This window comes from Urocitellus parryii, chromosome Y, assembly GCF_045843805.1.
Source record: "Urocitellus parryii isolate mUroPar1 chromosome Y, mUroPar1.hap1, whole genome shotgun sequence".
NCBI classification, from domain to species: Eukaryota; Metazoa; Chordata; class Mammalia; order Rodentia; family Sciuridae; genus Urocitellus; species Urocitellus parryii.
Window position 1 is genome coordinate 15,877,441 of NC_135548.1, and position 21,270 is coordinate 15,898,710.

General features: G+C 34.0%; 1 protein-coding gene across 1 annotated transcript in view; it reads left to right on the forward strand.

The window, feature by feature from the left end:
- LOC144250942 (DNA mismatch repair protein Msh3-like) overlaps nt 1-21,270 on the forward strand; it is a 47,743-nt gene that overhangs the window by 4,728 nt on the left and 21,745 nt on the right. The window contains 6 exon segments of the mRNA XM_077794108.1: nt 3,835-4,055; nt 7,088-7,282; nt 9,133-9,249; nt 9,654-9,771; nt 14,668-14,813; nt 18,288-18,454. Of these exon segments, the coding sequence (XP_077650234.1) occupies nt 3,835-4,055; nt 7,088-7,282; nt 9,133-9,249; nt 9,654-9,771; nt 14,668-14,813; nt 18,288-18,454 (964 nt within the window).

Below are 21,270 nucleotides of genomic sequence, written 5' to 3' on the forward strand. Positions count from 1 at the left end.
CTTTTTATTTTTTATTTGTTCTTTTTAGATATTCATGACAGTAGAGTATATTTTGACATATTATACATAATATGGAGTAAAACTTTCCATTCTGTGGTTGTACATGATGTGGAATTACACTGGTCATGTATTCATATATGAACATAGGAAAGTTATGTCTCATTCATTCTACTGTGATTCCTATTCCCATCCCCCGTCCATTCCTCCATTCCCTTCATTCCTCTTTGTTTAATCCAGTGAACTTCTATTCCCCCTCCCCTATTGTGTGTTAGTTAGCATCTGCATATCAGAGAGAACATTTGGCCCTTGGTTTTTGGGGATTGGCTTATTTCAGATAGCATGATAGTCTCAAGTTTCATCTAGTTTGGTTCCATAGCTTAGCTATTGTGAGTTGAGCTGCTATAAACATTGATGTGGCCTCATCACATGATGAGGTATGCTGATTTTAAGTTTTTTGGCTATATGCCAAGGAGTGGGATAACTGGGTCAAATGGTGGTTCCATTCCAAGTTTTCTGAGGACTCTTCATTACTGCTTTCCAAAGTGGTTGTACCAATTTGCAGTCCTACCAGCAATGTATGAGTGTACCTTTTTGGCCACATCCTTGCCAACGTTTATTGTTACTTGTATTCTTTATAATTGCCGTTCTGACTAGAGTGAGATAAAATCTCAATGTAGTTTTAATTTGCATTTCTATAATTGCTAGGGATGTTGAATATTTTTCATATCCGCTCATTTCTCAATTTTTCAATTTACAAGGGTTTTTTGTTTGTTTGTTTGTTTGTTTTTTGGTGCTGGAGATGGAATCTATGGCCTCATGCATGTTAAATCACATTCTTTACCACTGAGCCACATATCCAGTTTTTACAATTTTTTTATTGTGTTTTTTTTTTAAATCTGGTTTCCACAGGAGAGGAAAACTTTGTATTCACAAGGGAACTTACATGCTTTTGAAAAGTGATTTTAGAATGTATTTTGGAAATCATGGAAATAATCAAAGGTAAAACATACCTTGGAAAATATACTAAAAAATATGCTTTTAAAATAAGAGAAATCATAGTAAACAAGGTAAAGTATATATTAAATAATTTATGTATTTTGAAGAAAGAGAGTCACCATGTTCAAGGATTTTTGATTTTTTGGCATGTGACAATCTAGGTTTTTTTGGTTTATTCATTTGTTTTGTTTTAATTATAGAGGGCCAAATTTCCTGTCCATTTTCTCTTGGCTAGGATTTTCTCATCATTATAGATTTCCACAGATTAGATTTTGTTAGGCCTTATACCACTTTGAATTGATTTTTATCCTGTTTGAAGCTCATTTAAAGCTTCTTGGGTCTAATCAAATTTGGAAAGCCCTTTTAGGCATTATTTCCTCAACTGCTTTTTTTCTGTTTCCTTCCTCTCTCTTCTTCTCAAAGTTTATTTCAGGGATGTTGAACTACTTGCCATTGTCCCTGAAGCTTTGTTTTCAGGTCTTATATCTCCTCGTGTTTCATTTTGGATAGAATGCTTTCAAATTCAGTGATCTTTTTTCTGTAGCATCTAATCTGCTATAAAGCACTTTCAGTGAAAGTTTTGTTTTGGATATTTTATTTTTTTTTAAATATTTATTTTTTAGTTTTCGGCAGACACAACATCTTTGTTTGTATGTGGTGCTGAGGATCGAACCCGGGCCGCACGCATGCCAGGCGAGCATGCTACCGCTTGAGCCACATCCCCAGCCCTGTTTTAGATATTTTAGATGTTAGCTCTGAAGTTCCTTTTTTTGAAAATAATATCTTCAATTTCTCTGTGTGAATTATATCTCAGTAAAACTATTAATAGAAAAAAAAGTATCCTTTTACCCCTCTTTTTGCTTATGTTTTTCTTTGCCTTCTCGTTATGTGGAGTGTATTTATAAAACATGTCTGTATATATTAATTTCATCATATCTTTCCTCTCTGGATCTGCATCATTGAACTGATTTTTCATACTTTTCACATGTCCAACAATTGATTGGATCGTGGCTGTTATGAATTTTTTATTATTTTCTACTGGATTTTGTATTTCTTTAGAGTCTTGTACTTTATTCTTGCAATTAGTTAACTTCCTCATGGGTCATTTTGATTGTTTTCAGGATTGTTTTTAAATTTTGTCAGAGTATGTCTAGCAGTAGGTGAGCCTGTCCCTAAAGCTTTCTTGAATCAGAAGGGTTGCAAAGTAGCAGCAACATACCATAATGTGTATTTCCACCATAGAGAGATAAAAGACACTAATAACGTTAAGATATTAAAGACACTAATAACGTTAAGACATAAGTAAAAGTGATGAAGTAAAAGTGATGAAGTTTGAGTTTTACTCAATCGCAAACATACACCATGTAGTAGAGCCTTAGTACTTCACTTCTGTTTTCAACACTTCAGCTAAAGATCCGTCTTTTGTTTTGTTTCTGGGAAAGTTTTTTTTTTTTTTTTAAACCACAGGAGGGAAATCTGTGTACACACTTAAATTATGAAAGTTTTATACTTTCAGAAATGAACAGAATATCACTTGTGCCCTCAGAATGTTCTTGCTTTCATAGGAAGGGTAAAAGATGATAAATTCATGCAACCCCAGTTTCCTTATATTTGCTAATAGCTACCTAATACTATTGCTTTAAATAGTGAAATAATATATTGTGGTACATGGTAAAGATCCAATAAATGATAGATCCCTTCTCTATGGATTGCTTGCTTATAAACAACTCCTTCTAGGCAGACTGTGTACTATATAAAAGTTTGAGCTTCTTATAGGAATGTAAAAGAAAAACGATTTAAAGCTGGGAGAATTAGAGAATTTCATGGAAAAGATAGCTTTGAGATGGAACTTGAAGAATGAATACAATTTTGATATGTAGAAAGTATAGCATGTGCAAAGCTTGGAAGCAGGAAAACAGGTGTTTGAGTGGGGTGATTGGATTTCCTTGGTGAACCCTTGATGTCATTATCTAAGACTTTCCCCTTAATCTGGTCAGATTCTTCAATTAGAAACCTCCTAGCTTCCTAGGTTCTGGAGAGGCTGGTGGTGTCAGCATATAGTCAATGTACATTCCCATCACCCTTCTGAGTTGCTGCTCCATCAGCTATGCCTGTTTTGCCTTTCCAGAGCTATCTCCCGTCTGCTGCTGAGGTGAGGAAAAGATAGTTGCCTTTAACTTTGGAGTGTGTGTGGGGGGTCTAGAAACCAAATTACTTGAAGTCAGTGCCTTTATTTTAGATCTTCCCATATTCCATTTCCACAGTTACTGGTGCCATAATTCCCCAGTCTCTTGATCATTTTGTGTTGCAAATAGGATTGGTCCTTGGTTTTCTTAACTATTGACTTAGGACTTAGCTTGAGTTGGGTGGGCTGATTGGTGAGAGCTCATCTGTTTTCCCTTCTAGCTTCAGAGATTTCATTTGCAATTGTTGCCTCTCCTCTCCTGTCTGTCCTTAAATGTGAAAACAAACCAACAAATAAAAACCAGAATCAAACTGCAGTGTAGTTTTCCTTTCTTTGTCTCTCTCTTCTTTTGTAGTGCTGAGATAGAACCCACGGCTTTGCATGTGAGCAGGAGAAGCAAGAGCTCTACCACTGAACTCTAGCCCCAGCTTGCTACTGTAGTTATTCAATGAGGTCTCAGCAGTGAGTGAAATCAGGTGTATGCTTGAATATGCCACCTTTACCCTGAACTTGATGTTCTTTATTCCTTTATTACATTATAGTTCAGTCCATTAATGGGAATCTCCCTTTTTAGAAAATTCTGTGTTTATTATAAGTTGACATAATGAGACCCAAATACCATGGTTATATTTTCTTCTCTTTTGTTTTCCAAGAGCCAAAAAAATGTCTGAGGACCAGGACTGTCTCAAAGTCTCTGGAAAAACTGAAAGAATTCTGCTGTGATTCTGCCGTTCCTCAAAATAGAGTCCAGATAGCACCTCTTCAAGAGAGTTTTGCAGTTCTACCAAACTGTACTGATTTTGAGGATATCAGTTTTCAACGTGCAAAGAATGCAGTTTCTTCTGAAGATTCTAAATCCCAAGTGAACCAAAAGGTATGTAATTGTTATATAGATGTATTTCCAGTTACCCAGAACAGTAGGTTCTGAAATCCTTTAGTTTCTGTGGGGTCACTGAGGACACTTGACTGATCATCTGAGTTACCTGACAGATCTTTTGTTTCACAGATATATGGTGAAACATAAGAAATTCTAACATATGGATATTCTAATTTGCTGTGTATTATGAGGGATGAATTGGTTTGTGTTCAAACAAAACAAAACAAAAAATTAAAAGACTCCCAAATTATTTTGATCCAATACTCTTTATTTTAGAACCTCCCTTATTTTACAGTCTATGATTGTGATGTACTTACTGCCTGGATTAGGAACCACTGACTTGGGGGAATTTTTTAGATTATTGATACATGCATAATTTTATTATAGCTCTCCTTAAAGTTTTCATGATTTGCATGGAAAACAATGTTGGGGAACATCTATCTATCAATGTTTTGAGGTTTCCAGTTGAAAGCTTGTCATGTATTAAGTAAACTTAGAGATAAACCAAATAAATATGTGTTTTTACTTCTTCTACTGTTTATTTTGTGACTTATTAATGGTTCCTATCATTGCAGAATCTGGTCTGGCACCATCATTGAAATCTATAATTCAGACGAATGGTTGACTTTCAACCTTAGCTTTACATTAGACTCATCTGGAGAAATTAAAAACAAAACAAAACAAAACAAAAATTGGTATTTAGAACCTTCCTTCAGAATCTTATTTATTTGGTCTTCACTGAGAATTGTGCATGGCTATTTTCTTAGAAGCTCTTATTTTAATGTGTAGACATGGTTGATGATCATTGAATTAGAGAAATGCTTTTTGAATTTATATGTGTGTGTATATATATATGCATATATATTTATTTATTAAAATTTTAATGAAATGTGCTTTTTCTTAGAAAAATGATTAGGACAATAGAATTTTGCTTACAGTTTTCCCTTCGCACAAAGTTCAGATCTATGGACTTCTGTCTCAAATAGGCTACTATAGGTTAAACTCACTTATCTTAGGTCATCAGAAAAGGAAAGAATGTTTTCTTTTCTATTACCTTTTAATACTGAGAAGCAGTTCACCATGGTATAGGGTGATCATTATGGATAGAAATCATAAAGTCTGTGAAATCTCATTTTATTAATTGGAACATTTACCCTGGGGGCTCAGTAGAGCCTATCTACTATTGCTTTGTACATAAAATGACCAACTTGATTTTTCTGTGAAATTAGAAATGATCAAATAGAAGGGTTATCTAGAAGCAATATAAGGACATTATTACAAGCAATAAGCTATTTGAGAGCTTGAAAAGACACAGATGAATGGTAAAAATCTACCAATTGAACATAATTGCCCAGTGGTCTAGGGATATTAATGAAGGGTCGACATGACTCTGGATAGGTTCTGAAATTTATTCTGATCACTCTGAATTGTCAAGACAAGGTTAAGTTGAGTTCAACATGCTGCCTCTGTGAATATTAAAGAAAATATAGTATATCTGAGAAATATTTCCACCCAAATCATATAAAAAATAAGTTGCTTAATAATCAAGTACTTAGATTTACTTGTTAGTACCCCACATGGAGAGAACTCCCCCCTCCACCCCACCCCCCAGAAGTCTGTCGTATTTAGTAATAGAATAAGTTAAAAAAATGAGAGAAACTTTTTTCTAGGAAATATATTTTTGTAAGTATTAATTAACTTTTATATTATGTAGTATTCCTGGAATTTATGTAGGAGTCATAGAAACAAAATTGAAAATCCCTCAAAATGAAAAACAGTTGCATTCTCAGATGTTACGATGAGCTACATTTCTTTGGCCATTCTTCTCCACACCTTACCATCTTCCTATTGCGAATCTTTGCAAGTTTTCTGGGCTATGTTATTTAGATAGATTGAGTCTTTTTGAAATTAATGTCTTTCTGTGCCGTCCTAGCTAAGCTGTTTTTTTTTTTCTTAAAAACATTTACTTGACATCCACAGAATACATGTTTCTGGGGTTTCTATTGATATGAGATTACACTTTTCTGCTCTCTGTCCCTTCCTCTTCTTCTGCTCACTAGTTTTTTAGGGCATATTTTTTATTCCAGTGGTAGTTGAGTAACTTTTTAGATATTGAGAGTGACAGCATGGCTCTTACTTAGAAATTGATTTATCCTATCAATTTGTCTCATTTTCCCATTTCTTAATCAAGTCTAATAATCAAGGGATTTTCTCTAAGCTGTAAGTTGGAATTAATTATGGTTTTATATTACAGGAAGTTCAGGATAGTAGGAGTACTAATATTGAAAATGTAGCCCAATGCTCTTTGTTTCCCAAAACTTCTTTCCCCTATTTATTTACCAAAACAATGATGATTCTCTCTTGTAATACAGATTTATAGAATATACTATCTTTTAGAGCATGCTTGGAAACATGAAACATTAAGTGCAGCTTTAGATGCTGGCATGCTTGCTGCAAGTGTTTTTGCCCAAGATTTATCCCCAGTTGACTTTTATTCATTGTATACCTGGGAATAAATAAGAAAATAAATGTTTATTAATTATAGGTTCAATAACATAAAATTTAAAAAGAAGTATGTAAAACATTCAGGTTGGTTAGATTTGCAAAATTTACTTAAATACTGGCAGTTTTTGTTTTTTTGGTTCATAATTTTTAAAAACGTTTTACTTTGAAAAAAATTCAAACCTTTGTACATATTGCTTTGTACATAAAATGACCAACTTTATTTTTCTGTGAAATTAGAAATAATCAAATAGAAGGGTTATCTAGAAGCAATATAAGGACATTATTACAAGCAATAAGCTGTTTGAGAGCTTGAAAAGACAGAGATGAATGGTAAAAATCTACCAAATGTACATAATTGCCCAGTGGTCTAGGGATAATTTGCCTGAATACTACATTGTGTCTTGGGAAACCTTTTACCTAGATTTACCAACTATTAGTTTTTTGCTAATTTTGCATTTTCTTTCTCTGAGAATTTAGTATAATAGTTTATTCTTGTTAAACTATTTAAATTTTTTGGTTGCCAGGACAGTCAGTTTGGCCTATCACATAGGACTCATGAAAACTTACAGAAAACTTCTGATAAACCATCTAATAGACGATCAAAAAGCATCTAAACACCATTAGAGTTTCAATATATAGAGATGAAACAGCAGCATAAAGATGCAATTTTGTGTGTGGAATGTGGATATAATTATAGATTCTTTGGGGAAGATGCAGAGGTAAGTTGTTTTCATTTTTTTCTTTTTCAGCTTTAGATATTTTTCAATATTTTTGTTTTATTTCTTGACTTTGTGAAAAGCTAATTTGATCAGTCACCCTTTAAAATGCTTTCATTTAAAATAAAACTCAAGCACAAGCAAAGTTGATGGAGCTAGACTTGTGGGGGAGAAGTGAGGAGTCCCTACTGGAATGTTACTGTTTATTTTCTACGGTGCTGGGCCAATACTTTTCATCCATAAAAAGTTTATTAGATGAATCAATTGATGGATGAACCATTGCCAATGTGTGTTTTTTTTAACTTTTTTTTTTAGTTGTCAGTAGATCTTTATTTTATTTATTTATATATGGTGCTGACAATTGAATCTAGTACCTCACACATGGTAGGCAAAGTTTCTACCACTGAGCCACAACCTCAGCCCACAAATATGTTTTTTAGGAGAATCTCAAGTGAAAAACAATTTTTTTGAGATGTATTGAAGTTCTCCTTATCTTAATTAATGAATTTTCATAGCCAGATACAAAGTTAAGTTTCAATGAAAAGAGCACATTAATTCTGCCAACTACCCACAGGTCTTTGTGTCAGTCATCTTTCGATCTTAGCCTAAGCTGTGTCTCAATTTAACTTGGGGGTATTTGATACAGATCAAGAAGGTTTAAAGTGAATTTGCACATTCAATGGGCAAGTAGAGGGAAGCTATTGCTGGAAGCGGTGGTTGATTGTCATGACTACATAGTCTCAGGCCTGGTTAGGTCATATAACATCAGAACATGATGATGTAGTACATCTGCCACCCCTTGGATGGGAAGAGAAGAGTTGGCCAATGTTTTCTTGTTCATGTTTTCTGAATCATGTTGGGGCAGAAAGGTGGTGTTCTCTAAGTTCCATTGTGTTCTGTGTTATGAAATAGTATTGACATATTTCCTGAGGTTAAGAACAGGTACGGGGGCTGGGATTATGGCTTAGTGGTAGAGCCCTTTGCCCAGCATGTGTGAGGCACTGGGTTTGATTCTCAGCACCACATACAAATAAATAAAATAAAAAAATTCATCAACAACTAATAAAAATATTAAAAAAAGAGAACAGATACATAGCTGGCATCCTATAGGTGAAGGAGAGAAAGAAACCATCTAGGTTAAATGATAAATTTTTTGACCATAAATAGTAGAGGATGATATTTTCTTGTCTTCAGTGGTGGGTGAATACAGTTTAGATGTAAAGGGGTAAAGGAGTGAAAGTACTGGAAGAGACTTCCATGGCTCTATTTGGTGGTATCTAAGTGTGTTCTGGAAGAAAGCAGGGAATCAGGGACTGCTTCCTGTTTTTGCATTTCTATCAACCATGCATCATTAATTAACTAACCAGTCTAGAGAGTTCTTCATGTCACTTATTAAAAGTTTCCTCTGTCCAAGTGGATTTATTATTTATGCATACTCTGTAGTATCTTCTAATCATCAGTTATTTGTATATGCCATTTGCATAGAAAATTCTTATTCCTTTGGCCTCTTCCTTTTTATATTGAATAGTCCTTATGTAAAGACAGCTCAGCACTTTTAGGTTTTGGAACATCTAAGGACATAGAAAAAGAGTTGTCATTTTTTGGAGACATTTAGAGATACAGATTTTGGCCGTAATGTCAGGTGGTAGGAACTGCCAAAAAATAGATGAGACCAGGGAATTTATATGGGGAGTTTCTTTCAAACTTTTTATTGATGTACCACACATTTAGAGAAGTACACAAATCCTAAATGTATACCTTGATGAATTTTTAACAAAGTGAACAAATCCCACATGGAATCTTGAAATAGAAATTTATTAACATTCTTTCTTTTTTTTTTTTTTTAATATTAGATTGCTGCCCGGGAGCTGAATATTTATTGCCATTTAGATCACAACTTTATGACAGCAAGTATATCAACTCACAGACTATTTGTTCATGTACGCCATCTTGTGGATAAAGGATATAAGGTCAGCTTTGATTTTTAACTTCAAGGGAGAAGGGAGGGAGATTCTCTTCCAGGGAGTGAAAACATGCCTTTAAAGTAACAGGCAGGCTTTAATGAGTTTTAGAATTTGGCATTTGAAGAAATGAAAAAATGTTTCATAATTATTAACGTACCTTGATTTTTAAGAGCATATTGTTAGGTATTTACAGAAAAAAATTTTAAACTCAGTAACAGAGTGCTTCTTAGTGATTTGTGTACACTAGTCAGCTGCTCATGGTCCTTGTTGCTTAAACCTTATATCTGGACACTGTGGACTAATTCACTTATTTTAAGTGTTTCAGAATTAATATTTAAGCATTTTGCAATGAGTTTGTTAGATTGGTTTTTCATCAGATTTGATATTAAATATCTCTTACTTTGTTGAAGGTGGGAGTTGTAAAGCAAACTGAAACTGCAGCATTAAAGGCTATTGGAGACAACAAAAGTTCTCTCTTTTCCCGGAAACTGACTGCTCTTTATACAAAATCCACACTCATTGGAGAAGATATCCTTTTCGAATAGTAATTTTTCTCTTAGTTGTTACAACTGCTTTGTTTTAAGGTGACATTAAAAAAAAAAGTCCTTTGGGAACCTTTTTGATGAGGTGAGGTGGTACAGTTATTTGAATCCTTGGATAGTGCAATAATGAAGAGGAAGGATTGATAGTAACTAGAAACAAACATTTTCAATGTCATAGTGAAATACAAATTCATCATATACTAAGAGCAAGAAGAAGTGAACCTAATAAATGATAATGTCAAGTTAGCAATTGATTTGAAATTGTGTGTTTTCTTGGATCATTTGTGGACAAAGGTTAGGTGTTTAGGGCCTATACATTCCTTAGGATCTTCCTACTTTGAGACCTGAAAAATAATAACTTAGTAACTTAATGTGGAAAGAAAACTATGAAGTCAAAATTAAAATATACTTAAATGCTTATAAAATATAATATAGGCCATCTTCATTAATTGTTAATTCATGAAGATTTTATTGCTTTTGAAAATGGATTGTGGGTAAAACTTTATTACTTTGCAGAAATCTTTAGTATGCCCAATGATTGCTGCCAAATTTATAGATTTTCATAAATTTGTTGTGTTAATTGAAGCAAAGTAATTTTAAAAGCAAAGTCATAAAATTCTGTTTTTAAAGCCAAATAGTTGTATATAAAATAAGGTGAGGGTGCATTTAATAATGTTTACTTAGGTTGGGTCTCTTATAATAAAATAATCTAGGGATAAAGAAGGCCTTAAATCATGTGCTAAAGTATTTCTTTTATGGTTTATTACAAATCTGCGTATTTAGAGGCCTCTTAGTTTCTATGCAAATTCTGAGGATTATTTTGTTTTTTAAGATCACAAATAATGAATAACTGTCATTCGGAGCAAACTCTAAACCATTTGCATCCCTTTGGTTGTTCTAATCTGATCAGGCTGTAAAAACATGGTAGTTTATTTTTTTCTTTTTTACCTAAGCTGAGTCTCCTACTTGAAACCCATTCGTAAAAGAGTATCCTTCCCTGCTTCACATCTGCTATGCTTATGGCTCTTTTTTTAAAAAATAACTTTTTAAAAATGAGTGCAATGGAATGTTGCTCAGCATTAAAGGAGAATAAAATTATTGCATTTGCAGATCAATGGATAGAGTTGGAGAATATCATGCTAAGTGAAATAAGTCAATACAAAAAAAAAAAAAAAACAGGGACTGAATGTTTTCTCTGATAAGTGGATACTAATCCATAATGGGAGGGGGGTGCAGGATGTAATGAGTTGGAGGAACTTTGGATGGGGCAAAGTGGAGGGAGGGAATGGAGCAAGGGGATAGGAAAGATGGTGGAATGAGACAGACATCATTACCCTACTTCTTGTGCAACCAGAGAAGTGAAAAATTATGCTTCGTTAACAATGAATTGAAGAGCTTTCTACTGTCAGGTATAATTGATTAGAATAAATAAAAAATTAGTGTGTTATGAACATACAGAAAGGCAAAATTCACTGTGGTGTATTCATATATGTACATAGGAAAGTTTGGTCATGCTCATTCCACTATGCTTCTCTTTTCCCATCCTTTTACCTTCCCCCTAAATTTCATTTCTCCACACCATCAATCTCTCTTCTATTTTTATGGGATTCCCCTTGCCCCCCACTCTCCGTATATTTTGGTCTAGTTTCCAAAAAAAAAAAAAAAAAGAATTGAATCCTTGACTTTCTGGGTCTGGCTTAATTCACTTGTCATAATGTTTTCTAGTTCCTTCCATTTACCAGCAAATGCCATAAATTCATTATTCTTTATGGCTGAGTAAAACTCTATTGTATATATGTACTATTTTTTCTTTAAAAATTTCTGTTGATGGGCACCTAGAGTGGTTCCATAGCTTGACTATTGTGAATTGCACCTCTAAAAACATTGATGTGGCTGCATTCTTATATTTTGCGGATTTTAGATCTTTTGAACATATACCAAGGAGTGGGATAGCTAGGTGTTATGGTGATTTCTTCCTAGTTTTTTGAGGAATCTCCATACTGCTTTCCAGGATGGTTGCACTATTTTGAGTCCCACCAACAATATATGAGTGTACTTTTTCCCCCATCTCCTCACCAATATTTATTGCTGTTTGTTATCTTGATAATTGCTATTCTGACTGGAATGAGATGAAATCTCCATGTCGTTTTAATTTGCATTTCCCTATTTGCTATATATGTTGACCATTTTTTCATATATTTCTTGGCCATTTGTATTTCTTCTTTTGAGAAACATCTGTTTAGTTCTTTTGCCCATTTATCTATTGGGTTATTTGTTTTTTTGATGTTAAGTTTATATATATATTTTTTTTTCTGGATATTAATCCTTTATCTGAGGAGCAGGTGGCAAAGACATTCTCCCATCTTGTAGGCTCTCTCTTCACACTCTTGTTTCTGTTGCTGTGAAGAAGCTTTCTAATCGGATGCTGTCCCACTTATTGATTCTTGGTTTTATTTGTTGTGCTTAATGAGTCTTGTTAAGTAAGTTGATGCCTGTGCCTATATGTTGAAATGTTGAGCCTACATTTTCTTCTTAGAAGTTATAGAGTTTCTCGTCTAATTCCTTGGTCTTTGATCTAGGTCTTTGATCTTTTTTGTTAAAAAAAATGGTTCTTTTTAGTTATACATAACATTAAGATTCATTTGAACATAACTGTAAAAGCATGGATTGTAATTTGTTCTAATTCAGTCCCCACTACTTCCCCTTTCCCTCTCCTCTTCCATCCCCCTATTCCCCTCATTCTACTGATCTTTCTGTTTACTTATAGTTTTGTTTTTAAATTAGTACCTAGTAGATAAATACATAATGGTGAGATTTCACTGAGGTGTATTCATATATGTATAGGAAAGTTAGGTCAGATTCATTCATTGTTCTTTCCTTCTCTTGTCCCATCTCCTTCTCCCTCAATCCCTTTCTTCTACTCCACTGATCTTCTATTTTCTTTGGTCCACTTTGAAATGACTTTTGTGCAGGGTGAGAGATAGGGATCAAGTTTCATTCTTCTACATATGGGTATCCAGTTTTCCAAGCACCTTTTGTTAAAATGGTCATCCTTTCTCTTTTTGGCATCTTTGTCAAGTATCATAGGGCTATAAGTAAGTATATGAGTTTTTCTCTGGGTCTTCTGTTCTGTTTCATTGGTCTTCATGTCTATTTTGGTGCCAGTACCATATTAATTTTGTTACTGTAACTCTATGGTATAATTTGAGATCAAGTATTGTGATGCCTACAGAATTGCTCTTTTTGTTCAGGATTGCTTTGGCCATTCTGGGTCTATTATTCTTCCAAATGAATTTTAGAACTGTTTTTTTTTTGTTGTTGTTGTTGTTCTAGTTCTGTGAAGAATGTCATTGGTATTTTGGTGGGGATTGTGTTGAATCTATATGCTGCTTTGGTAGTATGGCCATTTTGATAAAATTCTGCCTATCCTAGAACATAGGAGGTCTTTCATCTTCTAAGATCTTCTGTTTCTTTTTTCAGTGTTTTCATAGAGGTCTTTCACCTCCTTGGTTAGATTTATTCTAAATATTTTTTTTCAAGTTATTGTAAATGCGATAGTTTTCCTGATTTCTTTCTCAGCGGATTCATTATTGGTGCATAGGAAAGCAATATGTTGTTCTTGTATCCTGCTAAATTTGTTTATCATCTTTAGAAGTCTTCTCTTGGAGTTTTTCAGGTCTTTTAAACATAGGATAATGTCATCAGTGGACAGATAATTTGACTTCTTTTTTTCCTATTTCTCTCCCTTTAATTTCCTTCTCTTGCCTAATTGCTCTGGCTTGAGTTTTATGGAATATGTTGAATTGGAGTGGTGAGAGTGGACATCCTTGTCTTATTCCTGTTTTCGGAGGAAATATTCTGTTTTTCTCTGTTCAGTATGATATTGGCCTTTGGTTTGTCATATATAGCCTTTACAATGTTGTGGTCAGTTCCTTCTATCCCTGGTTTCTCTAGTGTTTTAAACATGAATGAGTGCTGGACTTTGTCCAATGCTTATTCTGTATCGAAATAATCATGTGATTCTTGTCCCTAAATCTATTTATGTGGTGAATTCATTTATTGATTTTTCTACGTTGAACTAGGCTTGCATCCCCGATCATGGTGTACTATCTTTATTTAGTGTGTTTTTGAATGTAATTTGCAGCATTTTATTAAGAAGTTTTTCATCTGTGTTCATCAGGGATATTGGTCTGTAGTTTTCTTTCCTTGATATGCTTTTATCTGGTTTCGGTATCAGGGTGATAACTGGCTTCATAGAACGAATTTGGCAGTGTTTCCTCCTTTCTTTTATCTTCTTATACCCAAATTGGATGTATCCAGACCAGCTTTTTCCAGAATTAGCTTTTACCTCTTGAGAATTGGACTAATGGACTCATTTTACACACACACACACACACACACACACACACAAACACAAACAAATGCACGCATGCACAACCTACACACATATACATTTATTTCTGATTTTTTAAAATGTCTTTTAAAACTGTTTTACCTTTCTGGGAGCTTTAGGTATGTTAAAGAAAAAAATTAATTTATACTTATTTTACTATATTTATGCTTTGATTTATAGAACCAAGTATTTTAGAATTGTTAATAATTCAAGTCTCAGCATCATCCAATTAAAGGGGGTTAATATTTGGGCATCCACAGCATCTGATGTATTCTCCTAGGGCCTTTGGAAGTGAGACAATAATAGTTACCTGTCGTCATGAACCTTACATGCAGCTATGCTCATGGTAAATCAGAAGAATGTGCTGCATGGAAGAGTTTTGCATAGAGGAAAATACTCAGAAAATGAACCATTGTTTTAATGGAGAAAACAGTTAATATTAAACATTAGTGGCACTTCAGGACATTATTTTTCTTTAATCATTATTACATGTGAATCCTCTGATCAAGCTGGATGATGCTGTAGATGTTGATGAGATACTGACTGATACTTCTACCAGCTACCTTCTATGTATCTATGAAAATAAGGAAAACATTAAGGACAAAAAAATGGGGAACATTTTCATTGGCATTGTGGTAAGAATTTTGTAGGTGAAAAAGGAATAATAACTGTTCATGGTATTTCTAAACATGAGAATCACAAATGGTTTATAATGAGGATAACTGATGAGATATGCCTTGAAGTAATTGAACTGGGAAGCATTGTCCTCTTTAGATTATACGTTACATCACTAGTTACAGTATACTCCTATCTCAGCACTCTGCTATGGAAAGATACAGATAGTTTCGGTTCATATGCTTCAGGATTTTAGGGTTGAAGGTAAGTGGAGTAATAGGCATAAATGTGGACAGTGTGCACATAGTAGAATGAAACATAAGCCAGCCACATGCATGTGTAGCAAGAGTTTTCTAGATTTCATCTACAGGCTTGAAATTAAACATGAATGATTCAGAATATTCTATCTAGATTTGGAGAAAGGGATAGTTAGAGAAGTGATAATTGACCAATGTAAAACACCAGACTAAGTGTTAGGAATATTTATACTCAGTGTTTCATATAAACATGGTTCGTGAATTATAGTTTTCTTGCCCTTGCCTTATGGCAATTTATGAATACATTTGCCCATTTACATGCCTACCTGGACCATGCTCAAAATCTTTTTAGGGCCTTTCACAATTATTAAATACCTTTGTCCTATTGTACATTAAGTGAAAGCAGGGCTTTTTGCCTGAGTAATAACTTCTCTTTGCTTTTTAAAATTTCTACAGTCAGTGACAATATCAATAAATTCTTACAATCTGAATGTCTCCAGTGTGACTTTTAATACCTTATTATGTGTTACTCTGTGCTAACTTGGCATTTGCTTAACCTGTAAGCTCTTCTCTCAGGGAGTTAGCATTACCTTGGGGATTGGATGGCTCTAAGCCAATTAGATTTGTTTTTCTTCCTTGAGAAGCACTTTTTATCTAACTGCAGACACAGTTGGACCTATCTACAAATAGTAAAGTTATTTGCTTTTAGGCTTTAACATATGTTGTATGCTATTTTATATTTACCTGAAACTCAGTTTAAAGAACAGAGTTGACAATGTATAGTTCCTTCTTAGCACATTGAGAAATAACCTCTAATCTACTGACAGATCTAACCATAGTATGTGAAGTGGGATACAAAAATAAAATGAAAGTGGTAATTTGCCCTTTCAGTGTTTTTTTTTTTTTTTTTTTTGGATCCTCTCTTGATCTCAGAAACCACTTTTGGATTGATGATATCCAGAGTTAAGGATATCATCAGTCCAAAAGTGGTTATAGGGTGTGGATATAGGATGAATTATAGGATGTGGATATTTTCAGCTGGCTCAACCTCTCTCCTGAGCTCCAGGCTTTTGCATCTAAATTAGTATTAAGCAAGGGCACTCAGAATTTTCTGACCCTTCAAACTCAGTGGCTGAAATGGAACTCATTTTCCTTTACCTTCAGAACAGTTCTTCCTGGATTTTTCCCTGCTGTGATCAGTGTTAGCCATTCCATAGTCACAGCCTGGGAGTCATCTTTGTGTACTGGCAGTGAGTCTAGAATCGAAGGCTTCACTATTGGAAAAACACGGTGATTAGGACCATTGCCTTCAGTATGGACAGTATGGTTCTAAACAGATTGACTTTAAATTTCTCCTCTTGTTTTTTGGTACCAGTGATTGAACTCGGGGGCACTTGACCACTGAGCCACATCCCAGTCCCATTTTGTATTTTATTTAGAGAATGGGTCTCACTGAGTTGCTTAGCACCTTGCTTTTGCTGAGGCTGGCTTTGAACTTGTAATCCTCCTGCCCTCAGCCTCCTGAGCCATGGGGATTATAGATGTGCGCCACGATGCCCACTTAGCTTTCTTGATAATACATACCTTATAGAATAATGAAGTTTCAGGTGTTACAATAGAAAATTTCTCTAATTAAATTTAGTAACAGAATATTTGGCTGGCTGATAAGTTTGTTATTTGACATCTTTTAAGTGGCTTTTGTAAATGCATGATTATAGACTGTGGGACATAAACTTAGATATGTATCCTGAGACACTGATACTATAGATAGTATAGTATGGAATACTATAGAAAGCTTTTTCAATGGAATTAAAAGATTTTTCTTTTTTTAAGATTGTAGTCTTTTTTGAATGAAAGTATTTTTGATCTATGCGTGAGATATTTAAAAAATTATAAAATATTCAATGAAAAATGCATAAAATTAATTTGGCAGGGTAGCATAAGACAGTCACCCAGGTCAGAACTATAACTACTACAACCCATAAGATCCTTGTGTATCTCTTCACTCCAGAAGTGACTGTAATCCAGATTTTTGAGGTAATAAGTTCCTTCCTTTTAGTTCTAGTTTTACCACTTTAATCACAAGTGTAGATATACTGTACGTATTTTTCTTTAGATCCTGCTTCTTTTGTTTCCTATGTTTTTATGTGAGATTTATTTACATTTGTTGCTGTAGGTTTTTTGTTGCTGTGTCCTATTACATTTTATTGTGTACAGTTTACATATTCCTCTGTTGGTGGACATATGGGTTCTTTCTAGTTTTTGGTTCTACAAAGAATACTGCTATATGTATACATGTTTTTGTGCATGTCTTCTACTTTATACATGCCTGAATTTCTCAGGAATTTACATCTGGGGAAGGAATTGCTGATAGGATGTGGATATTTTCAGTGGGCTGTTTTAGAAAGAGGCTGTGTCAGTTGGTTAGCCATCAATAGCATATGAACATAGGGATTAATGATTCTCCCTTCTTTTAGCTGGTGGAGGCTGTAACTCACCCTAGGCTTCTAATAGGCATTAGTAGTATATAAGAGTGTGGCCTGGGGAGTTAGACTGTGTGGGTTTGAATCCACCATTTAGTTCTGAGACCTTGGCTAAGTAACTTGACATTTTTTTTAACCTCTTCCAAGTGGTAATATTTTCCAGTTTGTCTTTTGGCATAGGGTGATGGGGTATCTTCAAGTTATTTCATTGAATAGACTGCCTGGTTGGGGTTCATGAGAATTTGTTACATGTATATTTTTTTTTTGCAAAAATTTGCTTTTTATTTATTTGTTTATATAACTAAGTGTATTCTTGAACATTTTGGTTTTCAGATTACTAGGACCATATTACTTATTACTTCTGTATCTATCTGTACAATGCCTTATATTTTCTAAAGCATTCACGTTTTTTTTTTTTTTTTTTTCTGACTTGATCCTTACAATAGTTCTGTTAGGGAAATAAACTGACTTATTTCCATTTTGGAGGAGGAAACTGAGGCCCAAGTAGGATTTGGTGACTTGTCATAGCCACTCCATCTTTGCATTAGGTCCAGGGCCTGTACTCAGGTGCCTTTTGAAACTCCCATTTAGTTTCTTTTAGTTCAGTGACTCTGACTTATGTAAATAAGTCTTGAAAAACAACAGGTTTTCAAACACTTTAGAAATGGAATGTATCATCTTTACTATTTGCATGTTTAACCATAACTGGAAGAAATTATATTGTCTGTGATATTACATTTGTGCTTGTTTTCAGGGTGTGCAGCCTGCCACAGGTGAAGTTGTGTTCGATAGTTTCCAGGACTCTCCTTCCCGTTCCGAGCTGGAGGCTCGGATATCAAGCCTGCAGCCGGTGGAGGTGCTACTTCCATCAGACTTGTCAGAGCAAACAGAGATGCTCATTCACAGGGTCACTGCTATTAGGTATGTTGGCATGCTGTTTGAAGATAATGATTCTGAAACTGATTTACTGACAAAGCCAAACTTGTCAAAGTTGTTAAAAATAGTTTATAATTATAAAAATTATATTTCAATGTAACTTAAAAAATTTTATATTTCAGCTTTTTTCAAAATTTCATTTCAGAATTGTATTTCAAAATAATGGAAATTTTCAAAAGAAAATTACCCATACTATCTCTTTAATGTAAGACTATAAAAATGATCATTTTAAAGGGGCTTCTGATATTACTTAATGCTATTGTTTGGTAATTAAGGGGCTTATGATATTACTTCAGTATATTGTTTGGTAATTTTCAGTTTCTGGAGATAGGATTCATTTTTTGGAAATCTTACGTAGTTTTGAAAATGCTTTCTTTGTGCTTTATTTTTTTTTTCGATTTTTAAAAAATTTTTATTGTTCGTTGTTCAAAACATTACATAGTTCTTGACATATCATATTTCACACTTTGATTCAAGTGGGTTATGAACTCCCATTTTTACCCTGTATACAGATTGCAGAATCACATCGGTTACACATCCACTGATTTACATATTGCCATACTAGTGTCTGTTGTATTCTGCTGCCTTTCCTATCCTCTACTATCCCCCTTTTTGTGCTTTAAGTTTCAGTTCAGTGCTGCGTCCAGTAGTGTCCAGTAGTTTCATTTACAAGATCTAAGGTCACATGACTTATATATGAAATGGTGTAATGGGCACTGATGCTGTAGAGGAAGAAAATGAGTTTATTATATGTGTCTGGCACAGTTGACAACCCAATAGGAAAGGCAAGTATGTACATATCTAACTGGATTCATGAGGCATGATATGTTTCGTACCATTGAGGAGGATTCTATACTGCCACTGTGGAGCAGTGGTGAAGACCAGCAGTGGTGGTGAAGAGACAAAAATTTGGGGCTGGGGCTTGAATGAAGAGGAAGTTGTATATTGAGGAACTGGACTTTAGAATTAGGCAAGCAAGCACATAAAGATTTTCATTTAGTAAGTCGACAAAACAGTTAGAAAATCAAACTGATTTATTAAGTGAAGTTCCATATGTTTCTTTGATCTTAAAGTTAAGAGTGTTCATTCTATTTAAATGTAACTTCCAACAAAGTAGCTTTTGTAATTTGTTTTTTGATTATAACACAGACATATGTTCATTTAGAAGTTAGGATTTACAAAAAAGAAAGATAAAGTAATTCAAAATTGTAAAACCCAGAGATAACTACATTTTAGTGTATTATTTCTGTATATGTATACCATCATTATGCTTATCATAATTATCAAATGTTATTCACTTTTCAGAATTGTATGTGCTATACTTTGATATGACTGGAAGAACTGTAAGTTTGTTTATACTAATGTCACCACAAACACATGAATATCATGTTGTTGTCAAGACAGCTATGACTTCATTATGTATGAAGGATTTTTTTTCAGTTAGATTATGATCTTTTTTGGTGGTACTAGGGATTAAAGCCAAGGGTTCTCTACCACCAAGCTACATGTACAGCCTTTTATTATTTTTTACTTTAAGAAAATTAAATTAAAATTAAGAAAATTAAAACGTTGTCTTGCTAAGCTGCCTAGGCTGGTTTCAAAACTTCATTCCTCCTATTAGCTCGAATTGTAGGTGTGAACCACTGCACCTGGCTAGCTCCATTATAATCTTATGGGATCACTGTCATATGTGTGATCTGTTGCTGATTAGAATCTCAAGTGACTCATGTATGTATGAAATGGTGAATTTGAGCCATTTAATGCTCCAATAGCAGTGTAAGAAAGTTCCTATTGTTCCAAATTATCATCAATATTTGATAATAATTTTGCTGATTGGTTAGTGGGTAATAGTTTTCAATATTGTCCGAGTTGCATTTCCGTATTTCCTAAAGAGTTAGAGCACCTTCGTATGTATATTGGCTATTTAAATGTCATCTGTTGTGAAGTGCTTGTATTTTTTCCTTTATTTTGTAGGACATAGATCAAACCCAGGCCTTGCTCATGCTAGGCAAATACTCTACTACTGAGCTATAAACCCTATGCATACCCCCATCTTCTTCTATTAGGGTTTTGATACTTTTCTTCCTATTGAAGGTTTAGGCGTTCTTCATATATTCTGGATATGAATCATTTTGTTATATGTGTCACATCCATCTCCACTTCTGCAACTTAATTTTTTTCTTCTTTGAGGTGGCTTTTGATGAATCTTAGTTACATGTAGTTAAAGTGTGGTATCCCTTCCCTGTATGATTAGTAACTTATATATTCTATTTAAGAAGTCTTTTTTCTAACTAAGGTCATAAAGATACATGCTTACATTATCAGAACTGTAATAAATGTGTGTAGTTAATAGGTATGAAAGCCTGCAAGTATTGATTTTTATGTTGAATATGAAGTAGGGATTGAGGTTGATTTTTTTCCATATAAGTGTCTTTAATTATTCAGTATCATTCATCCACTTTACCCCAATTCTCCACTGCCTACACTCTCCCATACTCTAATGTCACTTGTTGTAAGACAAGGGTATAAATGATCTTGCTTCTGAACAATCTAATCTGTTCCATTGATCTATTTCTCTATCCTTATGCCAATATATTAATTGCTGCAGGTTTGTAGTAAATTATAACAACTAGAGGAGCAAATACTTGTGCTTCTTTAAAGATTATGTTACTGATTTTCTTAACCTTTTGAATCTCCTATGTTATTTTTTAAATTATCTTGTCAGTAGAGGCTGCTTGATTTGATTGTAATTTTGCTAACTTCTTGAGGGGAATTAACATAGCCCTTCAGAAAATATTAAA